General features: G+C 36.1%; 1 protein-coding gene across 1 annotated transcript; it reads right to left on the bottom strand.

Annotated features, from left to right (window-relative positions):
• Nucleotides 1–9219: 9219 nt before the first annotated feature.
• On the bottom strand, nt 9220–24877 carry LOC148848675 (U-box domain-containing protein 33-like). The gene is made up of 9 exons (XM_088951351.1): nt 24644–24877; nt 19469–19595; nt 14675–14791; nt 12955–13059; nt 12405–12864; nt 12045–12227; nt 11338–11847; nt 10472–11230; nt 9220–9402 (listed from the first exon to the last, which is right to left on the bottom strand). Exons 1-9 carry the CDS (start codon nt 24828–24830, stop codon nt 9220–9222), a joined length of 2631 nt encoding a protein of 876 aa, XP_088807477.1. The 5' UTR covers nt 24831–24877.
• Between the last annotated feature and the right edge of the window lie 925 nt (nt 24878–25802).

Below are 25802 nucleotides of genomic sequence, written 5' to 3'. Positions count from 1 at the left end.
AACAAAGTCTGGTGAACCACATCTTTAAAGAGTAGATTGGCTGAAATGTTAAAACTTATGTCGACGACATGCTTGTAAAGAGCTTGAAGGCCAAGCAACACCTATCTAACCTTTATGAAGTTTTCAATCTTCTCTAGTAGTATTGGTTGAAGCTAAATTCGACCAAATGTCCCTTTGACATTAGCTCAAGTAAATTATTGGAATTCTTGGTGACTCAAAGGGGGATAGAGAATAACTCTAAATGAATCCAAGCAATCTTAGACATGCAATCTCCTTGGACACATATGGAGGTGCAATGCCTTACAAGTTGAATTTCCGCACTCAACAAGTTTATGTCTAAGTCCGTAGATAGTTGCCTTCCATTCTTCAAGGCACTCAAGAAAGTGAAGAATTTCTAGTGGAGCGAAGAATGCAAACAAGCTTTCCAATATTCATAGCAGTACTTGAGCTTGCCACAGTTGTTGACCAAGCCGAGCCCCAAAGATCAGTTGTTGTTGTATGCCTCAACTGGTGGTGAAATGGTTCATTCAATCCTAGTAAAAGAAAGATGATGGTGCATAGAGGACGATATACTACAATAGCAAAGTGTTCATTAATGGGGAAACCAAATATCCAAACTTGAAAAAAGTTACCCCGCTCTAGTGGCATCTGCGTCCTCACTAATCAACCTCTCAGGCAATTGTTGCATAAGCTTGAGACCTCATAGTGGTTGATAAGGTGGAGCATAGAGCTCAATGAGTTGGACCTTGACTATGATTCTTGGCCCACCATTAAAGCTCAAGCCTTGGCTGAATTTACTACAGAGTGTACCTTCACCACTTCATGCCAATGGCTCCTCGAACTAGCAAGGAAGTGATGTTGGCCTTTTCCTCCTTGGATTAGATGATACCACCTTAGAACATGCCCTCATGTTCAATTTCAAGGTCTCCAACAATGTAGTGGAATACGAAGCCCTTATTGCCAGACTCTACCTAGCTCAAGAAGTCAATGCAAAACAAGTTGAATCTTCAATAACTCCCAACTTGTGGTGAACCAAATTAGTGGTGAGTTTGAAGCTTGGGAGCCCACTACCTCTAAGGTGACACTCTCACAGAAAACCGAGCCCAAGCTAAGAAGTGACACATTGAGTAGCTCAGTATTGCATCATCACAGGTAACATGTACCGAAAGTTACACACCTTGCCTTATCTAAAGTATCTCACCCTTAACGAAGCTGAGTATATGCTTTGAGAGATACACAAAGGAATATGTAGTGATCACCTTGGAGACCGGACTCTTGCACACAAGGCTCTTTGTCAAGGGTACTTTAGGTTGACCATGAAGCAAGATGTTGCACAACTTGTACAAAAATGCAATTGCTAGTAGATGCACTAGAACCTATTCCACCAAACTATGGTGACCTTAATGCCAATAGTAGTTTTGGTCCTTTGCACAGTGGAGTATGGGCATTCTTGGCTTCTTCTCTCCTACACCTGATTAGAAGAAATTCCTCCTTGTTGTTGACTACTTCATTAAATGGGTCAAGGTTGAGCCCTTGAAGCATATAATGGCTCAAAATGCTTAGGGCTTCCTATGGAGATCCATTATTTGCCGCTTCAACATACCCTAGGTGCTGATCACTAACAACGGTATCCAATTCTCAAACAAAAAGTTTGAAGAATACTACACTAAGCTTGGTATTGATTACTACATCACTTCGTAGAGTTATCATACCTGAGCTTAGAGTTAGTAAGCTTAAATTGAATTGGAAAGGACCATAACAAGTCAGCAAAGTACTTGGGCTGAGCTTTTACTGAATGGATGGGAGATCCATCATATGGATGGCCAAACCATGTAGGGTGGCTGGGCGAAATTTCAAAAATTTCTTTCTCCCATTTAGGAATCCTATTCCCTGATTTAGAAAAACTACATTTTCAAGGTTCGTTCTTGAAACAAACTGGACCAAACTTGAAACCAAGAATAGGGAGAGGAATACCTAATATGGAATCCATGCAAAGAACTCCCCCCAATGTAGGTGTTCATGCCCAAAGAGGTTACCAAATCCTTCCTCCATTGAAAATGACACAGCTTAGGGTGAGGTAGGATCAACAAGGAGATTCTTCAGCAAGAATCAAGTAGGGATGTGAGCACAACTTCAAAATTTGACTCTTTCAACAAGAATAAATATCAAGATCCAATCTTGATCACTCAAAGAACTGGAGATTGAACAGGGTAGGGCGGCAAGAGTAGAGGGAGAGAGAACTGAATGCAGGAAACTATGAAACTGTGTAACCTTTTTTCCAATTCGTCCTCATCCTTTTATATAATCCTTAAAGAGTTAACCTCCTAATTTGATTAGGAGTTTCTTGATCCAAATCTTTATTTGGATCTGGACTCTTTAAGTGATAAGGCTTATCCCTTATCTTATCTGTAGATCAAGATCAGCTTCTCCTAATCCAATTATAAATTTTCTAATCCAAATCTTTATTTGGATTTAAGTAGATAAGAGTTATCCTCTTATCCTTATCTATTGATCCATACCCATATTCGCCCCCTATTTAATTAATCAAATTAAACCCAATTCGAATTGGGCTTTAGGTCCATTAAGATTTCAGGCTCATTTTCCTTTAAGTATTGGCTATTTTGGCTCTCTTTCTATGGCGTGGGACCCTATCAATGATTTTCACATAAGCCACATGGGTTCAACCTAGCCTTTGTTATAAGGCTTGGCCGAATTCATTGTTAAATACAATGAACTTCTAAATCCATCAGTATGGGCTCTTAATGGGCCTAACATTTACACTAAATGGTCGTTGGGTCCAGTTTTCTTATGAAGGCCTAAGGACTATGGGCAGATGTGAGATTAGCCCATCAGGTAAAAGCCCTAAATGGTCTTACCTTAACCTCTTAGCCCATAATGATCAAACACTACTTGACAAGAGAGGACATCTCCCTCGACTACAAGGTACAGTGTTGCACTCTCTACTCACACGAATTCCGGGAATTAAAACATTTTTGCAAATATTTTTTGAAACCATAATATATATGTATATCTCTATATAAATATATTTTGCAAAACAAATCTCAACAAGTTTGAAATCAATTATCAACAGTTTAGATTTCCATTAAAGAGAGTTCATTTCCCGTTCATTCACTTTAAGTGTCTAGTTTAAGGGTATTGCACAAAAATACACCATAATAACATGAATCAATTATATACTTCATTCATTTACAATAAATGTCAATAAGTACATCAATCTGATTGGAGCTAAAGGCATAACTATCTAATACTTACAAGCTAAAAGACTTTGGCGGCAACCCCATACCTCAGAGCTAGAACTCCATCAACTTAAGAATGTGATATCAATGAGTGGTGATGAGTTGAATGGCAGTTGGACTCTTTGTAACTTCACTTTGAACAATGAAATTACACTCTTGCAAATGTGTCTCCTATGATATCGATGAGCACTAACAACATCACTCACATCAAGCACTATACATATTTACTTGGTTGACCACCAACGATCGAGGAATATCACTTATGATGCCAGCTTGGTTTGGGCATGAAGGGAATGGCACCCCTACCACTCATGTCAAGAGGACGACCAATGAGGACCACCCTATGGCATGTGTATAGCCCCACTTAGTTGAGGACCCATGATGAACTCCCTAACCAAGCGTTGAGGGAGTAGAGTTGGTTGAGGACCACGACCTGCTTGTTGAGAAACCCCCAATTAGCTTCCAAATGACCCAGCATAACCCAACTCCCTCACTTAAGCAAATTTAACGACAAGAGTTTGGAAGCACTTCAACTAACTCAACTTTGGTAATGCTTGAACGATCAAGCAAGCACCTCGGTACCACTTCTAAACCAAGTACAATAAAATACCTTGGTTCTATATAACCTGAGGTTGTCTCACATAAATGTATTAAACGAATGCAAAGAGATAAGGAAACAACATGAAGCCAAATGCATATGCCAAAAAACTGAATTTTCATTAAGTGTTGAGTTCTATACATAATTCTTTGGCTTAGTCCGATCCAATCCTACAACTTTGCAAGAAAAAAGGGAGAAGAAAAAGAGGGAAACAAAACAACGGGGAAGCAAATTCCTCAAGTTGCCCAATAATCTCTCCCATTTTGGCCAAGTTGCCTTCTTGAGGTTGTGATGGCTAATCAAGAGGTGGGAGGCCATGCACCACTTTGGCCGCCTTTGGAAAAATCTCAACCACCTTCTTTTGATAGTGTTGAAACCCAAAGACATAGGAGTCATTACTGAAATCATCCAATTCCTAACCACACTATTAAAGGTTTGAAACTCCTCAACAACACGATCTGTAGCCTCCCTAGTCGTGCAAACCCTCTTCTTTGCTAGGTTAATAGCCGCCTTATCCTTAGTCAAATGCTTCTTTAGTTGGCGAGTCTTCTTCTCCTCGGCCTTTGTCTTCTCCTTCTCCGCATCCAACGTAGCCTTCACAACCCTCATCTTCCCACCTAGGATCTCGATCAATTAGGACATTCCCCGCCGGTTCACCAAGTGAACAACTAAGTTGGCGCCCTATAGAACCAAAACAAGATACACAAGTCTAAAGCACAAAGTTGAAGAAATTTTGATAGCAAAATTACTTGTATGGTTAGTTTGATGACTGCGCTACCAACTGCACCGCTTGTCTACTCCCACATCTCCTTGGCCACCTTGGGGATTAGGATCCCCTAGTTGATCTCTTCGTACACCCCCTCTACCTCAAGTGTATCGTTGACCTTAACTCTTTAGTTCAGGCAACATATCGAGTTCTCGCCCTCCTACTTAACCTGGGGACAATGAGAAGACCTTGTTTCCCACTCTACATTGGACTTAGCCTCCACCTCCACCTCACGTGGGCACTTCGAAGGCTGAGGAGCCACTGCACTCAATCATCCAACCCCACAAACCACTATCGATGCACCCTTAGGACCGGACATGGTCTTCTTTTGGTTCTGAACATTTTAAAGATGTCGAAGATGAGCATCCCAAGCTTCTCCCTCCCTAACTCCTTGGCTGACTTTGGTTGATTTCCTACTGACAACCTCTTTGAATATGCAAGAAGTACAATTGATCAGTACACTTACAAAAATAAACAGGCAACAAGACGAAAACTTAAGGGAGAGTCATCGGTAATCGGGTCGAGCTAGACACAATTTGTCTCTACTTAGTCGAGCCTTGGACATATACTTCATCACATTGATTCGAGGACTAGACATAGGCCATTTTCCCTCACAGGAGTTCACAACCTCGATCCTATAGGCGACTTGCCCTTACTGCTCATGAAAAAATCATCCTGCCTTTCACTCGTGAATGGAAGAGGCTTCTCCTTCGAGTATCTTCAAATTTTGCCAAGCTAAGAAATTGTAAAATCTCAGTTGGCTATATTTCTTCAAGAACAAGAATGTATGGAACAAAGGGAAGTCATCGGCATGTCATGCAAAGTTTAAAAGCACAACAGACCGATCAAATACTGAAAACAATTCGACACTATTTGGATGGGTAACACCCTATGCTTGGTCAATATCATCTAAGGAGAACTCTAGGCTATGCTCGTATACACATAGCTCTCCCTCCCTAGGCTTATTTGTGCATTCACCCCTCCTCGAGAACCTAAGCCTATACTCCTCGGTTATTAAGTATAGACTCTTGATGCGGTCCATGTCTACATCTGTTGGACAATAGGATGTGTTGCCAAGCCTGGGGAAGGCCCAACCAGAGACTTCTTTGCCCTCCTCGGCCTTGTCGGCTTGATCATTCCCCTCGACCACCACACGGTTAGTGGGCTGCTTGGACAACCCTCATTGGGTGATTTCAAGTTCCTCCTTGGGAACCTCACGAACCTCATCCTTGGAATCTATGCCTACAACATCCACCTTGACCTTGGCCTAATTGGCGTCGGTCTCAGGGACACTCACCTCGACAGCCTCCTCTTGTAATGCCGCCTCACCACCTTGCTCACTACTCGAGATGGACTTTGTGGTCCTCAAGTACCCCGAAGAATAATCTGACAAGGAAGAAAAGAATACGAGGTTGAAGATATACCTCACTTTACATTGGGGATGAGGACTACTAAGCACGAGGACTCTAGCTAAACTCTCCAAATCACTCTTGCTCAACGACATAGGAAAATGGCTCACCCCTTACCTTAAAAATAGAGGTAGTCAATCTGTAATCAATGGTCCAGATTTGATCTTATGGCCCATGTACAAGCGTGAACTTGGGGAGATGAAACAATGTGACCACCCATTCAAAATTCAAAAGTGAAAAAGCATGTGTATCTCATCGACTATGGAATCGGGGGACTGGTGATGGGGCCATACCCTAGTCCATTTTACATGCCACATGGAAGATGATGTGGCTCGGGGACTGAGCCATGTCCTTCACCAAGTCAACAACGCAAAGCATCACATATTGGAATTGATTGTCATGCTGCCAAACTAGTTCTTCAGTAACAAAAAGATGGTGTCACCTATTTTGACACCTATTCTCCGGTAACAAAAATAACAACTATTAGGGTCATAATTGTCATAACCTTTATTTAGAAATTATTTATACATCAAATGGATGTAAAAACTATTTTCCTTAACAATGATTTATAGAAAAAATATATATGGATCAATTGGAAGGATTTAAAATTCTAGGACAAGAACACAGTCTGCAAACTAGTTAAGTCGTTATATGGACTTGAACAAACTCCTCTAAACAATGGAATGAAAAATTCAACAATGTCCTAATATCTAATGGGTTTGTAATAAGTGATGCAGATAGTTATGTATATAGCATATTCAATGAAAAATTATGAGTTATAATCTCCTTATATGTGGATGGCATGTTAATTTTGGGTATGGATTTAGTAAGCGATTAGAATCACAAATAAACCCCTCTCATCTATCTTTGACGTGAAAGATATGGAGAAGAAGATGTAATCCTTGGAATAAAAAATTATAAAACTTTTAATGATTTGACATTGATAGTCTCATTATATTGAAAGAATGTTGGAGAAATTTAATTAGTTTCATTGTGTGCTTGTGAGAACACCTTAGGATCCTAGTATTAAATTAAAGAAAAATACGGTGGTGCTATTTTCCAACATGAGTATGTTAGAATTTTAGGCAATTTAATATTCTTAATGAATTGTACATGTCTAAATATTGTGTTTGTTGTTGGCAAATTAAGTAGATATATCCATAATCCCGAACTTGAACATTGGAATGCTTTAATTAGAATGTTAAGATACCTAAAGGTACAATTGACTTAGGACTGCATTTTGATGGATATCTACACCAGAAGGTTATTGTGATGCAAATTAGATCATAAATTTAGATGTGCGTTAAAAGATTATGTGTTTACCTCAGGTGGTGGAGCCATATAATGGAAGTCCATAAAGAAAACCTGTATATTTCTATAAAATAGGTTAGTATGGAGACCCAATGGCGTCTTAAATTATTAGTTGATTTACCTTTGTAGACAAAAGCAATCCCTTCTGTTTCTTCACATTGTGACAACCAACAATGACCACTAAAGCCAAAATAGTAGCTACAATGGGAAGAGAGGTCATATTTGGCTAAGACACAACATAGTAAAAGGATTACTAAGTGATAGTGTGATCACATTTTAATTTGTAAGGTCAAAGAAAAATTTAGCAGATCCTCTGATTAAAGGAAGACTAGAAAATTAGTCTTTGATACATTGAGGATGGGTTTAAAGCCCATAAATTAAACGAACAATGGTAGCAACCCAACCTTTATGATTGGAGATACCATGAAGGAGGTTCAATGGTTAATAACAAGTCATCGTGAGTTGGTAAATCACCATCATGATATGTTTTGAGTAATTCGCTCTTAATGAATTCATAGCCCTTATGGGTGGTGTGGATAGTTGTAGTATACACCTAATGAATTCACTTATATGAGTGTGGAGGTGGAGTCGCCTCTTATTAGAACACGGGCTTTTTTGTGAGCTTTTCAGTTGCTAAGGGAACTGTTACTTGCTTCTCTTCTTACAGTTTTTCCCTATTCTACATTGGTGTCTCTCTATTAAATGGTTTTTGGGCATACATAGCATACTAGTTCATTATTTTGGGTTGTGAGTGCACATAATGCCAAGATTAAGAGTTGTTATACCTTAGAGGTCGACCGTTAAAAACCCTCTACATTGACGAAAATACTCCAAAATGAAGCAAAATCAGTTTTAAATAGAACAAAAACTTGCCATGATTCAATTGTTACTAATAAATTTTTCATTCTCTTATTATTAGTTTGCTATATACTTTCCTACAGTTCAGAACTGTTCTTGCATTGGAAACCTTATTTAACATCTGTTATAGCCATATTTTTTAATATTCTTCAACACTATCAAAGCAAACAATTTGGGGTTACATTTATGCCTTTCCCTACCTTTTCTTTCAAACCAACTACAGCCGAAAAGATTGATTGGCATACACCACCTGATGTGTTAGCTTTTGTTGTTTTGCAAAACAAAATCATATATATTGGTGAACAGCCCCTAGAATAATCCCTTAATCAATCCAGGTTTAATTGATGTTTTTTAAGTGGCAATTTCGTGCTCCACTCTTACCTACAGATGTGCATTGGAAATATCTTTTCTTGTGAGTAAAGAGATGTGAAAAAATTAAATTTGTGGGTAGGAGATCTTAAGTGAACAATTTCACCATCAAATTGGCTACTTGGCATAAGCAAATTAAAGTCAAATTCCCTTATCAGTGTATATGAATTGTGTAGGAAATTGTTAGAAACTGTTAACACATAATGTTTATATACAGTAGGGCCAATACAAGAAAGAGGGCACATTGAGCTGCTGGTTTCATAAAATTTTAATATCCCAATAAGTCTGATACACTTGGTCAATTTTACATAGGCAACACTAGAATTTTTACAAAAAAGGGTATGATCAGAGTCACTTTTACCAATTCTGAATGGCTGAATCCCAAGAAAACCTTTGGCCTTCTGGTCATACCATACAAATAACCACCACTTTGGCATATTTACACACACAAGCATAAATTCTCCATAAATTGTGCTCCGTATATGCACAAAATTAATTGAAAAAAAAAAAAACACCGTGGAATGTAAAATACATAAGGCTGTGTTTGGTTTGAAAAAAAAGGTAGGGAAACCTAAACAGGTAGTGTTTCCCTACCTTCCCTACCTTTTCTTTCAAAACAAACACAGCTTAAAAGAAAAAATGCAGAGGATTTCAGGGCTGGAATAGCCACTCTTGAATTGCAGATCGGAGGGCATGATTGGGGATGAGATCACAGTGGGCGAGCTTAAGATTTGTCATGGGTGAAGTGTCGTGTCCACTGTCCAGCCATGCTTTTAATGCCTCGGCTTCATATGTATAACCATCTGCTGCTACATAGGGATCACGCATGACTTCCTACAATTCCAATTCCAAGTATAAAAATTAAAAGAAATTAACAAAACAATTAATGCAAATCAACGAGTAAGAACTAAGAATTACTCCTTAAATTACAACTTTGGGGGTGGTGATAAATAATTAAATAGGTATCACACTTAGGTCCATTCATCCATTAGTATTTTGTCGATTAAACATTATATAATATCAAAAATACCCTTCTCATGTATTTTTGAAATCATTCTACGGAGTAAAATCATCACCTAATGCAAATCAACGAGTAAGGACTAAGAATTACTTCTTAAATTAATGTTACGCCATTCTTTTCTTTGTGTTAATAAACCAAGAAAAGGGTAAATTAAAGATTGGTACCCTGTACTCTAAGGGTAGTGGCAGATAGGCATCCTGAAGTTTCAATTGCAACACTGGAGCACTCTGAATTCTCAAAAATAGACACTTGGGCCCATCATTAGTATTTCATCGGTTAAATACTACATAATGTCAAAATACCTTTCCCATGTATTTTTTAGATCATTCTACAGAATAAAATTAACAACAGAGAATGCCATAATCGAAAAATTTGAATCTGTTATTTGCTGTCCACATGAGAATGTTATTGTGGGGGGCTGTTCGGTTACCTAAGAATGATCTTAGAAATACAAAAGAAGGATATTTTTTATATTATGTAATGTTTAATTGACAGAATACTAATGGATGGACCAAAGTGTCTATTTTTGAGAGTTCATGGCAAGGTTTTTAAAATCGACCCAGACAACAAACTGGTTAGGGGTCCAGTTCTCAAGTTGAACGGTTTGACCATTCGAACCGAATGGATGGCCCATTCTGACACAAAAATTAAAAATTAAAAATCGGCCAAATTGAATGGTTTGAATGGTTTGACTACCCCGGTCAGTGGTTTGCTGACCAAATCAACGGTTTTGAGGTAAAACGAAACCAATCACCTGACGGGTTCCCGATTTTTCCAATCTGACCGTCTGATCAGGTCCGGTTGTTGCAATTGAAAGTTGAGGGCACCTATCTATCACTACCCCAAAAGTACAGGTATTCTCCCTCTAGTGAGTCTACTGACCTGGAAAATGGGGCAATGAAAATAGGATGGAACCCGGAAGTGCTCTCCTGAACCCAGGCGGAAGGAAGATAAATTTCCGCAGGAAGCCCTCATGGGATCAAGCACCCTCCACACCTCCGATGAAAGGTTGGGCCTGCTCTCCCGGTTCCTTTCACAGCACCTCAGTGCCAGGTGAGATAATTGCTTTGCTTGCACAAAAGGCCAGTTCCCTGCCGATTCATCCAGCACTGCTTTTAAGTTTCCTTTATCCAGTGCATACTGAACCACCCTGGCTATTCCCATGGCTGGTCTTCCTGTCAAAAGCCTTAACAATATAATTCCAAATGAGTAAACATCCGACATCAATGTCAACTCTCCTGTGTCCAGGAACTCTGGGTCCATATAAGCAAGGGTTCCCTTTGGGTCGGTTCTATGACATTGTGGGCTGGTTGAGCTCCCCTCGTGGGGGATTAAGCGGCAGATTCCGAAGTCACTGAGCTTGCTGACAAAGTTGTAATCCAGGAGGATGTTCGCTGGCTTGAGATCCCCATGGACGACCCTGTGAGGGCTGTGTGAGTGGAGGAACACGAGGGCTGAGCATACTTCTGCAGCGATGCGTATTCGTGTTTGCCATGAAAGAGGGGGAGTGTTGTCCTTGCGAGCTAATCGGTCTTCCAGGCTTCCGTTGGGTAGGTATTCGTATATGAGCGCCCAAGCTTCTGGGCAGGCTCCGATCAGGGTTATCAGATTGGGATGCCTTATCTTACTCAAAATGGTTACCTGAATCCAGACAAAATCGACATGAGACTAATTGGGTTTGTTATTAATGCAAAAGTATACAGATGGGAGCATGAAATCTGCAACCAAATTAATCTAGTTTTAGTTACCTCTTGAAGGAACTCTCTGCAGCCTTGCGAGTTATTGGTATGCAGTAACTTGATGGCCACTTTGGTCTGGCGAAGGAGTCCTCTATAGACGTTTCCATATCCCCCTTCACAGATCTTCAATGATGGGTCGAAGTTTTGAGTTGCCTGCTCAATTTCTGAGAAAGGGAACTCAGGTAGGAACCCTAGGCTCTGCGAGCTTGCGCCATCATCTCCTCTCATTGTCCTCAGTTCGTGAGCTTCTCGGACTGCATCATCACGTTCTTTCTGCAACTCGTCCAGCTGGCTCTTGAGAGATGTCATGAGTTCCACAGCCGAGGCGATTTTCTGGTGCAACTCTTCCAACTTCCGCTCCAGTTCTAGCTTGTGGTCTTGGGCAATTCGAAGTTCTTTCATGACTTGATCTAGCTGGCTCCTCGTGTTTATTACTTCTTGTTTTTCTCTTGCAAGCAATTCCTCCATGTCTTTCCTCTTCTTGAGCTCCTTTTTGTACAACATTTCTGAGTCATAGGCCTGTAAAAATTTGGAAGTGACGATTGAGCATGATAAATGGCAGCTCCTAGTTCTTATCCTATAAACTGTGACCCAACTCTGTGGATGATGATGAAGATTAACAAAACAAATAAGAAGCTAAGAACCATGACCATCCCCCACTAGTTATCATGGAAAAGAAGAGGCGGTCTGAGAGAGACCTATGATAGTCAACTTACCTTGCGTTTAGCTTCCAATGCAGACTTTTCTGCTTCCTGACGCCGGGTAGATTCTTCGTATGCTTCTCTTTTCGCATTTGTAGCCTCCGCCATGGCGTCTTCCATGGCCTTTTCTATTTGATTGTACATATCTTGATTTCTTCTTCCTTGCTCCTGCAAAATTCCAGAAGACATGGTAGAAGTTAGTCAACAACATCAAAGAACATTGAGATTTTGATTCTCTGATGAAGGCAGACTCAATTTGACTAGATTTTGGGATAAGGGTTTATACCGGCAAACCTTCTCAGAAACACTACATACAATACTCAACTGTTAATTGCTCTTAAACAAGCAGGAGAATGATGGTTAAGAAGCACATACTAATTTTCCATTCTCAAGATCCATGTTGTACTCATCTGCAGAGTGAAACAACGAACCACCGTCATCTTGGTCGTCTCTCATGGAGGTTGAATCTGAAATGCAAATTGCGTCATCGCCATTTGAAGACCCTCTGAAATGCTCTGAACCCTGAGAACTGCTCCTCCCTGATAACCCTTCCAATCTATTGGCAATCCCATCCAATCCTGACAAGCTCCGTGGTGTTGGTATTCCTTCAGACACTTGTGGAGAAGGCAATGGTGTTAGTGGTGCAACTCTTCTTCCATTAGCGCGACGCGGCATAGATCTCACTCGTCGGAAGAAGTCATTATCCGGGCTAATTACAGCAAAATGATCTCTCTGTGACTGTGGAAAGGATAGAGATTTTGTGTACTCTGGTTGATTGATTCCATTGATTGGACCAGTTGCCAGCATTGGAGGACATACCCCTGTTTCGTTGCCCCTGTTTAGATGTGATTCTAATGTTAACCTCCATGACAAAACACGATCAACAAAGTTATCTTTCTAAAAAACTCAAAATATAGTAATTTACCTTCTGAAGATGAGAATACCCTTGCAGACAAACGATATATCGCAGGAAATTTGCGCTTGTTCGCACACAAAAATTGCTTTCTTGGATCTGAGCTGTGTCATCCTCCTGAAATTGAAGCAAAACTTGGGTCGGTCAAATTTAGTTTAAACAGTTTCAGAAAACTTTATACTTTTCCCAAGTTCTCCATAGACATTTAGGCAAATAATGTTACAAGTTTTGAACCGTAGGTTGTGTTTGGTTGCAGTGCAATTTTATTTTTATTAGTACAAATGTAAAAAGAAGTGCAAATGGAAAAAAAATGCAACTTCCGGTTTAATTTATTTTGTGTTTTACTTTATTCTGCTTCAGAACTTATTTTACTGTAATAAAATAATGTAAAGTTTGAAATAAAAATAAATCAAAATTTGCATTTAAATCATTTGCACTATTATAATTTTGTATCAGTGCAAATAAATTTGCGTTGCAACCAAACAAAGCCAAAAGGATAGTTAGAAGTGCAAAACATGAATGAATAAGATGACCTTAAAATCCGACCACGCCAACGTGAGCCCACCCAACCCCAACCCTTGTTGCAGTTTTTGGGTTTAACTCAGGTTGAGTTTGGTCCGAGCAACTCATGCTTTGATATCAGGTTGGGCTGGGTCGAGACCCTCTCCCAACCAGACCTATAGGATCTGTAATTGGGACTATCAGGTCTGACCGGGTAGACCGGATTACAATTGAAAGCGATACTTTTAAACCTATAATTTGGCAATAATAATATTATAATTGGATTGGTTCAGTTCCAATAGGGTTTTGCCCAATCAATTGACAACCTGCTGTTAGCCTTGAACTTGGCCCAACCCTAGGGTTTAGTTTGGGAAGACTATAAATGCAAATATGTATTGTACAAAATCTTGTGTATACACTATTTTTAAACCTTATATTTATACTGTATATAATATATTTGTATTTACATTATTACCAAATTGAGCCTCAAAGATGGATGTAGAGTTATATCTAGCTCCATGTAGAAAAGGGACTCTTTGGTAATCAGGATTTACTTGTCACACCAATTTTACGAAATCACATCTCCACCCCACAATGCCCTACAGTACATCCCCGCCGTGTATTGGGAACATCTCTCGATGATAACATCATCAGGACTGATACCAACCGTACCATCATTGGGAGATGTTCATAATACACGGCAGAGATGTTCTGTGGGGCATTGTAGGGTGGCTCCTTGTAGGGCATAGATGTGAACTCCAATTTTTGGAAACATCCCCATATTTATATGTTGTCATTTATGGAGAGATGTTTCTAATGTAATATTACGATGTATAGGTATTGCCAACAACACCCTGTGGTGATCAAATCCGATTTTCCCCAGCATAGATAGAAGACTCGAGAGCACCATATTACCAACAACGATAATTGTGACTATGAAGAGAAATCGGATCTGCTTCTCACAGAACACACCTCACACTGACGTCCTCACAGCATGTTCCAGCCATATATCGTGAAAATTTCATATTCTTGTATGTTATTATTCATGGGAGATATTCCCAATATACAGTAGAATGTGACTGTGAGGTTATTATGAAGAGCAGATCCCTAGGAAGGGGGTGTTCGTCAATATAAATTTTCTTATTTTTGAAAAAGTAAGATCCATTCACGTTGGCGAGCACCCCCTAAATTAAATGTCAATTGCCTAATTGCCTTGCAGTATCGTTCATACTTCGAATAGTACTTGTCTGATGCTGCTCCCATCACAAGCTTTTTGATCTCATGTTGTGAGATGGCATCTACAATCCCTTTCTTTGTGTCTTCCGCTTCCACGACTAGTTTCTCTGCCCTTACCTATGAAAATAAGCCAAAGAGATCAATAATAGCCTATAGGTCATTGGTCAATGAGGTTAATAATTTTTAGAATGGGCTTCTCTTGTGTTTTTTGAGTTTTAGAATGGAGTCGGGATCTCCAACCCACAAGAATTTTGCCCACTTTTATCCACATAACATTGCAGTTATATATGGAGAACATTGTATCCTCTTACATAGTATTGTGCATGGAGAGATGTTCTTAATACACAGGGATAGTGTGTTGTGGGTAGACGTGGGCAGAGTTCTTGTGGGCAGGAGATTCGGAGTCTTCAGAATGGGTCTTTGCCTGGAACTTTGAGTTTTGTGCTTAGTTGGGTTCGACATGGTCCAAGATAGAAGTATAAGTCAGGCAGGTTGGGCCAAGTTTCAGCACAACCCAGATCTAACCCTAAGAGTTGGGTTTAAAGTTTGAATCCGAGGTTGAGCTTAAACTATCCAATCCAAATCCATCTCGCACTAAAATTCGATGCATTGGGGTTGGCCAATCATCCTACACTAAAAATTGTGTGTCTATGTACACGTGTGTGTGTGTGTAAGGGCTACGCTCGAGTGCAGCCTAAAAATTAAAATGCCTAAACATGTAGGCCCATGCCTAGCCCAAGTAATGAAAATCCGAACCCAGCCCATGTAAAATTGTGGGTTGGGTTGGGTTTGTCTAGGCTCAAATTAGACCTGCGCAAGTTGCATCCCTAGTCCTAGGCCTAAGGTAGCGTAAACCAAACCAATTTTGGCCAAAACACAATTCGAACTATCCTAATCTATCTATCTATCTATCTAAATATTAAAATGAAGAAAATCTGAAAATTACAAAAATGTACCCTTTTGGCATTGAAAAAGCACTTCTATGAAAGTGCTTCCATAGAAGTGCTTTTATAAAAGTACTTTCGTAGAAATATTTTTATAAAATTACTTTCATAGAAGTGCTTTTATAAAATGTACTTTCATAGAAATGCTTTTGTAAAAATGCTTTCGTAAAAGTACTTTTGTAAAAGTATTTTCATGGAAGTGTTTTTATAAAAGTACTTTTTGCAAAAGTGTTTTTTGTTAAAGTGCTTTCATAAAAGTTCTTTGCTTTTATAAAAGTACTTTCATAAAAGTGTTTTCATGAAGGCTTTCATAAAAAATAAAAGTACTTCCGTTAAAGTGCTTTTATAAAAGTACTTTCGTAAAAGTTCTTTTGTAAAAGTGCTTTCGTGTAAAAGTATTATTATAGAAGTGCTTTCATAAAAGTGCTTTTATAAAACTGCTTCTATAAAAGTGCTTTCATAAAAGTACTTTTGTAAAAGTGCTTTTGTGTAAATGTTTTCGTAAAAGTACTTTTCATAAAACTACTTTTATAAAAGTGTTTTCATAAAAGTGATTTTATTTCGGATCAGTTTTGATCAGTTTCAAATTAAACAAGGATTTGGCTTCATGATCGGATTATTGGAAATTTGGTTTAGATCAAATTCAGACAAATAAAAATATGGACTAATTTATTTTGGATTGATCCAATCCAATAATTATAATGGACCATCCAAATCCGATTTGATAAGGTTTGGATCGGATTGGATCCAATCCAAAATCGGTGATTTGACACCTCTAACTCCAAGCAATGAAGGTTTTGACTTTTGGGGCGAAGGTGGACTGTCAGGAATGAAGAGGTGATACATCTAGGGGGGCTCCCAATCACAAGATCACCAATCCACTTGGCAGAAATAAAGGCAGGTCATTTAGGAGACTCATTAGATGATCCCACCTTGCCACACAGAGGAATCTTGTGGTCTATCCAAACCCTCCTTTAAATAGGGACTGTCTAGATTGGCCATATGTTCATTCTTGCAGCCTAATGCCCACATAAGCTCCACGCCCTTTTCTTCGAATAACTAGTTTGGGCAAAATTGAAGACCGAGCTCTGGCATTTCCAAGTAAGTGCCCATTTAAGTCCAATTCAAGTATTATGTCATCAATCTAAGTTGTTCTCAATTAGTCAAAGTGGGCAATTTTCTATGTTTTAGATAAATTTGTATTTTTTTATCTTAATGCTAATTTTTTATTAATTTTTTTTGTTGGTTTGTTATGATTTTTGTATTATTTTTAGATAAATTTATAAAAAAAAAAACTCCTCTTATAACAATTTTATAAACCACCTTTATATTTTGACCTTTACAAAAGCCTCCCTATAGTTTTGAAAAAAAAAGGTGCAAATACCTCCTTTCCCTTGGCTTTTCAATCTCAAAGACATTAAAGTTACCAAAATACCCTTATCATGATTAAAGTGCTATTGTACACAATTTAAAGTTTCAACTTTACCCTCTACCAGTTTATTTTGCCAAATAATTTTCAAATGAAAATCTTGTTTTCAAGGTATTTTAGTAAATTTACATGTGAATGGAGTTGGTTAAGGGTAAAATTGGTATTTTAAAAAACTTATGCATTACATCAGCATTTTCTATTTGGAATGCTAATGAAAGGAAGGTGTTTACTTATTTTTTCAAAAAAAATAAGGGAGGTTTTTGTTAAGGTCAAAACATAGGGGACTTTCATAGGATGGTTAGATAACCAAAGGAGGTTTCTATAATTTTTCTTATTTTTAAATGGAATTTAAATTGATATCAAATCAATTAAAATATATTTAAAATGAATACATTTTTATTAATTTTTTATTAATCCTTACTAAATTTAATTAACTATAATAAGTTTTTTATTTTTTTAATAGAGCTTAAGTTGGTTTTAAATTAGTAAAAAATTAATTATAAACCTAATAATTGTTAGATAGTTTTTATTAGTTTTATATTAGTTATAAAACTAATAATTAAATTATTTTATTATATTAATAAAAATATTTTTGTCAATAACAATAACTAATAATTATTTTTTTATTTAAGTAACTTACTAAATTAGTTTACTATGGTTAATTGATTTTTTTTCATTTTTAAATGGAATATGAATGGATTATAATTTTTAGGATATTTTATTCAATGTTTTCACTCAACACTATTTCTAATTTCGGGTTTTCTCAAATCTGCGTTATTCGACTTGGGTAGTTGAACCATTGACCTTTTTGACCCTTGGGTCACAAGTTTCAAATTTACAATATATTGAAAACTTTGGAGGACTTAACTTGGTGCTCCATTATTTGATTTTGGTGATCTTTTTTCATTTTGAATAACTTTTCACAATCTTTGCAGCCCCACTAAAACAACCTCGATTGTTGGCCTCAATTTTCAAATTTTAGCTCTTTTATTTATAAAAAAAAAATAAAAGCAATTAGACCTTATATTCTACATAATTAAAAGAGTTAATGAGAAAGAAGTGGGAAAGTTAATGATGAGTTAATGAGGAAAGTTAAAAGTCTTAAAGGTGATTGACCACTTGAGTTATTTTGTTCGATTTTAAAATTAAAAAATTAAAAAAACAAACAAACAAAAAAGATATGGGCCTTTGAGAAAAAAAAAAAAACAGAAAACAAGAAAGTGTTTGATTGGCATATTCTGTTTTAATATATAGAATATAAATTATAGCAATTCAAACTTTTTTAGGCATTTCACATTAAATTGTTATTATTCCATCAATAAGGCTATGTTTGGTTTGAAGGAAAAGGTAGGGAAAGGAAGGGAAAGGTAGGGAAATCTTTACAAACCTTCTATAGATTTCCCAGTCTTTTCCTTCCTTTCCATGCATTTTCCTTCAAACCAAAGATAACCTAAAGGATGGAGAAATGAACATGGGTAGTTTTTTGGAGACCAAAGCATGTTGGTAGAGGAAGATTGTTAAGGCCCTATTTGAGAGTACTTCTTTTCAAGTGTTTATTAGGGAAAGCATTTAAAAGATTCCAAAAGAATCCAAAAAGGCACTTTTGGGTCTTCAGTACAAAGGACCAATAAGCACTTTTTCAAGAAAATAAGCATCCAAAAAAGCACTTTTGAGCTTTTTAATAAGCACTTTTTGAAAAGTGCCTTTTGTATTTCTGGCCTGTCTTGGCCTGCTGCCTAATTATCAAAATACTCATACTACCCCCATTTGGAAGAAGCATTTTTTCACCAAACACTCATAAGTTGCTTATTTAGGTTTAGTTTGGGAAGAGTGCAAATACAAATATATTCAATACAAAACTTTGAATACAGTATTTCTACACCTTATATTTGTACAATACATATTTGTATTTCCACTCTTCCCAAAGTGAGCCTGAGCCTGAGCCTGAGCCTGGGCCTTAGGCTCTATTTGAAAATATTGCAAATACAAATATGTAGAATGCAAATACATACAAATACAAATATGTAGAGTGCAAATACAAATATATTCAATGCAAAACTTTGCACTCTAGGCTCAGTTTGGAAGGAGTACAAATACAAATATGTAAAGTGCAAAATGTTGTATTTTGTATTATTTTTTATGTATTTGTACTATATATATTTGTATTTATACTCCTTCCAAACTGAGCCCTACGTATTTATATTTGTACTCCTTTCAATAATAAGCATTTATCCGAAATGCCCATTTAGAAACAATAAACACTCTCAAACTTCGCCTAAGCCATATTGAGCACATCTATCAAAAAAATCATATTGAGTACAATAAAAGGAAAAATAGTAAAAACAAAAAAAAAAAAGGGAAGAAAAGAAAAGAAGAATGAATGAGTAAAGAAGGTGCAACGCAAAGAGGAAGAAACAATACCCCTTCTTTTGCACAAGTCGATAGATATTCATCTAAAACGCCATTCATCTTTGCCCTTTCAAGCTCCCGGTATGCACTCACTTCCTGTTCCTTCACTTTGCTTGCTGGAAATTTTCCACCCACTGCGTATATGATAAAACAAAACAATTAAAATTGCAATTGAAAAAAAAAATTACTGATCAATAGCAGCTGCAACCTGCAAGAAACTTGAGACTATAGCCAAACAACTTGATGCATACTATATATAAGAAGGCATTAAATACTTAACCTTTTCAAGTATGGAGAATATTTGAGTTTTTCATATATAAAGAATATACGAGACACAACTTCTATGGATTTTCAAAATAAGTGGTTGAAAAATTATGGGATATTTTACTTCGAATTGTTACAATCCAATCTTTATCCCAACCATACGGTCTCGACTACATGAATTTTGTTAACTTGTTTCATCATTTATGCTTATTTTAATTCAAATATTTCTTATTAGGTTGTATATAAATGCACTTATATGTATTCATAAATAAAATTTATGCTATATATAAAAGTGTAAATATAGTGTAGAAGTTTTTTTAGAATTAAAATTATTCTCTATTTCTTTGTTTGAGAAGGAGTATAAAAGTTATTTTATTATAGCTTTAATGTCAGCTTTAATGGCTATTAAAATGTTCATACTTGTGTATTTAATCATCTCTAATTATAAGGGTTGAAAATGTAACTTCAATTATTACTTTCCACCTCATTTAATCTTCTCTAATTAAGCCTTGTACTTAAGGTATTAAATCTCATTTTCTCTTATTAAATTCTATATTTTGAAGTTATCTTTCACTAATAAATGCTACTAATTAGATCTATATCAATACTTTTAACAATATAAATCCATATATTTTAAAATTGACTCAAAAACAAAAGCATTCTTTATCCAAGTGGTGATTAAGCAATTCAACCATCCAAATCAAATTGATCAATCTATAAAGTCATAATTAGATATAAAATTTTTAAAATAAAAATAAATATAGAAAATTACAAAAAATGTAGAAATTTTAAACACATTTATGTAATCAAATTATTTTTATTGATAATGAAAATGAAATACATAATTTAAGGTGGTGTTCAGTGGTGTAGATTGGCAATGATATATTTAGTTTCAATCCACACCACCTCTATGCCATGCGTCCGGTTGGCTGTAGTGTAGATTGATCCACACTATTTCATGGATTGATTCACACCACAACCCATTTTCTCATCCACGAGTTTATCTTGTGGAAGCATCTATACAACACTGTTTTGCATATGGAATAACGATCCCATACTTCACATAGATGTTTAACCCTAGTATAAGACCTCTTTTCTTTTTACCATTGCAACACTTCTTTGTAAGCTCGTTGTTGTTACTCTTCTCTTCTCGTCATTACTATTCATCTTTATTTGAACTATGGTTGTAATCGGATTGGGCTCAGATCGGATGCAACAAAGCCCACACTCAATCCGATTATTAATACCCTACATCTGAATCCAATTGACTTGGATTTGAATTAAAATCCTAACGAACTCGGATTGGATCCACATTTAATTTGACTTCGCTATAAATTTTCTAAAATACCAAAAAAATAAAATTGATTTATTTTTCAACTTTTATATGTAATAAATTAATATAAATATAACATACTAAATTATTATATATAAATTCATATGTAATATAATATGTATAATATATTTTTATAATTTTAAATATAATTTTATAAATTTTGTATATTAAAATTAATAAATATTATAATAATTGATTTCATATTTTAATCGGATTGGATGGGGTCAAATTCGAATCCAATCCAATTATTAATCGGATTTAGATTATAACATCCAAATCCAATCTGATTATTAATCGAATGTAGATTGTAACATCCGAATCTGATCCAATTACATAAATACATCATTTGAATCTGAGATAATCGGATTGGATGTTAGATCAAGCCTTGGATTTTCGAGTCTTACTAACAAACCTAGTTTGAACCACTCGCCACTCTTCCTCCGACCACTGCTGCATTGGATCGTCGGTGGTAACTAGTAAGTATCAATCCTTTGTTTATTCTCATGCTATATTACTCTTCTCTATTTGAACCACTTGCCACTGCTACTCATGTTTATTAATTAGTATTAATATTATTTTATTAATTATTAAGCATCAAATATTACTTTTATTAATATTAATTGTTATTGATATTATTAATTATTATTAAATATTATTAAATATTATTAAAATTGTTATTAATACTATCAATTATCATTAATATTACTACTCACTTTTAATTAATATCATTATTTTTTATTTAATATTATTAATTATTAATAATATTATTTTTATTAACTATTAAAATCCTTAGCAATTTACTAATATTTTTCTATTATGTATATTACCAAAAATAATATCATGGTTTTTAAATCTGACCTGGTGAACGAACCGGTCAGGGGTCCGGTTATCGAGTCAAATGGTCCGACAATGCAAACCAAATGCTCGGCTTGTTCTAACAAGAAAATAAAAAAATTCAAAAAATAAAAAAGGTCAAAACCATTTGAACGGTTCAAACAGTTAACCGCCCGGTTCAATAGTTCGCTAACCAAAATCAACGGTTTTGGGGGGAAATCAAGTTTTTGGGAAAAACGAAACCAGTCACTTGACTGGTTCTCAATTTTTTCAATCTAACCATCCGGTCCGGTTCGGTTTTGAAAACCATGAATAATATATTGTTTTTTAATGATTAACGACATAGATGATCTCAAATGTTGTAGTTGAGACACATGGAATAAAATACAATGTGAAGACTAAAATATGCCACACCTTGCAAAACGCCCATGGAGGTGTGGTGTGGATCAATCCACACATTTTTGTCCATGATGTAGAACAACTACCTTGTTGGGGTGTGGTTTGTTTTCATCCACACCACACCCGTGGTGTGGATGAAAACACACTACCCAATTTCTCATCTATGCTATAGAACACCCCCTAAAACTGACCAAAATGAAATATAAAAATTAATAATAAATAGTTCAATTTTTGAGTTAAATGTATTAAACTTTAACGTAATAAAAAAATATTAAAAATTAATAATGTATAAAAAAAAACATACATACATTTTATAAAAAGAAACATTCGAACACATATATAATATCATATATTTATCATACTAAACAAAAAGTAAGTGTAAAATATCAGAATTAGTTTTACACACAAAAATACAAAAAACTATAGTAAAAGTTGAAAACAACTATAATTATATATTTACAATACTATTAAAAATATGAACAAGATTGTGGAATTTTCTTTTGACTAAAATACTCATTTTTGAATTTAGTCCGTATTTAATTGTGAGGTTTAAATTGCAAAATTAAACTACTACTTTTCACCACATTTAATTCACTTTATTTAAATCTTACATTTTTTGATAAATGAACAAAAAAAATTGATACACCAAAAAAAAATAAAACATTACAAAATGAAGAATCTAGCCAAGTAGTAGGGGTGCAAATGGACTGGGCTGATCCAATCCTTTTTTTCGAATTCAGATATCCCTAGTTTGAGTTTTCTGGTTAGATAATAGGATCCGATCAAGAACTAGGTCGAATTCGGATCACTATCTATTTGATCCGATATATACATACATACATATATATATATATATATATATATATATATATATATATATGTATGTATGTATGTATGTGTGTATATGTTATTTATTTATTTATATTGTATTTTTGTAAATTTGTTATATTATTTATTTTTTTATAAAAGATGTATATATGTGATGAAAATAGTTGAAAAGATACTTGTATTTTTTGTTTTTCTTTAGTTAAATTGTTATATTTAATTTTCTTTTAATATTTTATTATTTTTTAAATTAAATTGGAATGGATCACATCCAAATATTTGACTTTCTCATCGGATTCGTATTCAAATGCATGTTCATGAGATGCGATCGGATCTGCTGTTAATAATATTGGATCATATTCGAATATACCCTGATTCGAATCCGGCCCATCCGTTTGGATCCCTATCAACCAGGCAGGCTTGCCAGTGATATCTAAAACTTCACAACTCAATCCAATTATCACATATTTAGATGAGGTGGTTTTGTAATCTGATTTGAATTTTGCAATCTAGGTATGATTAATAATAAAAAATATAAAATATAAAAACAAAAAATACATAAAAGTTTATAAAAATTTTTGAATATATTATTACTATTATTATCATCATATAGAATTGCTATATACAGAATACATACATTGCTTACTAATATATTAAAATATACAAACATATATACATGTATTGCATGAAAATGCTAAAATTTTTAACATGCATTAGTTTTTATACCGTAACGCATCAAGCACGGATTCATTTTTAGCTTATCCAATAAATTATTCCTGAAATTGTGGTCATACAGAATCAAGATTATTGCAGAAGAGTTGGCTGGAAAAGAAAAGGAACTAAAATATGGATCGACTTGGAGCTAACTCAGATTAGCTGAGATGGCTGTATATTAGGCAGTGGAACCAATAATTACGTCCCACGCAAGCCATATACCTAGCTGGTATTTCATACGTTCCAACCCTATCTTACACCGTACATATCATACATGGTGCGTCCAACTTTAATGATGGATCTCAAATTGGTAGAGGGTTGAAACTTGTTTTGTTGGCAGAAGATCCCAACTCGTTTCGGGGTACCTAAAGCTGCCTGCTAGCCTTTCAATTTGGACATCGACTCAGAGGGCTGTCCGTAGAATCAGAGTCCGGATTGGGTGGACGATAGAACGTGAACAGTAATTTCTGTTCTCAGGGTTCTTTTCATGATGGACGATAGAACGTGAACAGTAATTTCTGTCCTCAGGGTTCTTTTCATGGATGGATGATAGAAGGTGAACAGTGAACTTGTAATGTCAGAATCACAACTCAACGGAGTTGAATCCAACACTCCGAACTCAACTGCACTCTCAACCTTGCAAAGGGACTGATACCGAATGGAGTTCTTCAGAGATCACAATTCACAAGCGTGAAAACTAGCTAGGAAGATAACATTCATCATCACAGAAAATCAAAATCAAAATCAAAACCATTTCATAAAGGCTTGTTTTGAAAATTTAATGAATTCAAAATTTCAGACTAATTAACTTACTGGGACCCATCGGGATCAACTGTGCCGGCTGATGAACATGAAGAATGCAGATCTTCTCCCCTCCTGAGTTCCTCAGTGTCCATAGCAGAACGGATAGGTTCTCTCTCACTTCCTTTCCGACCGCCACAAAGATCTTATCATCGGTGTTGCACGGCGGTTCTTCTTCGATCTCGACTCCGCCTTCCATCAATTCGGAACAAATACAATCCTTCCGAGGTGCGCGCAGTGGAAGATCGCTCCAGTACCGCAACAAAGGATCTTCTACTTTCGTTTGGACTCCTCTCCGACCACACCACTCGATCAGATTCTATTTATGGAACTCCCTCTCCATTGGAATCTTTGAATTATCAGAAGAGATGTAAAGTTTTTCTCCACAAACGTTACGAAATCAACAAGGGCGATGAATTCGGTTTGATCTGAGATTTGCAGTGGAGCGACGGATTCTCGGTTTACTTGCAGAAGCAGGTTGCTATCGCAAGATGAGCTCCACAAGCATTATTATAGTGAAATAGAGGGATGAGCGGAGGCATATTCGGTAGCTTGATTCTGCTACTGCTCTCTCTGGTTCTAGCTGGTCTTATGGTCGGGACTCCGGTCTATGTCACCCCCCAAGCCCCAACGTGACCACGGTACGCGTGCATTTGGTGCTAATGTACGCATTATGTTGAGCGTCGCTTATCTCGGATGGTCAATGGTAATAACTGTCGCCGGGAAGGAAACACTGGACAAATAACATTTGCTACGATTCGCTTGCCTCTCCCAATCAAACACGGACAAACCAGCATTTGAAATTAAAAATATGCGTAAAAGATTTAAATACTCATGCATCCCTTCTATTTACAAATTGGAGTAATGGCTTAGTTTTCTTTACCCCCAAAAGATAAATAAAGGTTCTCATATATAGGGTCAAAATGGATATTTGATAATTTTCAGAATTCAGAATTTAAAACATTATCTGCATTTGAAAATTCAAAAGAAATAAAAGTTCACAAATACTAATATACCTATTAATGTAATTATTGTATTTTTAGATGTTAAGCTTCAAAGCAAACGAACAGGCCCTTAGACCTCCTGTGTAGGGTGACGTAATCAAACAAATACTTCACTTCCTTAGCTTTCCATCCAAATTGCTTTATATGTGACATCATGTGAAAGTTAA

This window comes from Nelumbo lutea, chromosome 6, assembly GCF_056320005.1.
Source record: "Nelumbo lutea isolate HS-2025 chromosome 6, American lotus-T2T, whole genome shotgun sequence".
Taxonomy (NCBI): Eukaryota; Viridiplantae; Streptophyta; class Magnoliopsida; order Proteales; family Nelumbonaceae; genus Nelumbo; species Nelumbo lutea.
Note: the sequence above shows the minus strand (reverse complement) of the source record. Positions and strands in the feature narration are given on the sequence as shown.

Bases quoted from the DNA above. Each gene is read 5' to 3' on its own strand.
- LOC148848675 (XM_088951351.1), bottom strand. From the start codon at position 24,830: ATGGAAGGCGGAGTCGAGATCGAAGAAGAACCGCCGTGCAACACCGAT. The intron at 19,596-24,643 runs GTAAGTTAATTA...TCATATACGCAG, and splicing joins GTTGATCCCGATGGGTCCCA to TGGGTGGAAAATTTCCAGCA. The intron at 11,848-12,044 runs GTAAGTTGACTA...AAATTTTTACAG, and splicing joins CATTGGAAGCTAAACGCAAG to GCCTATGACTCAGAAATGTT.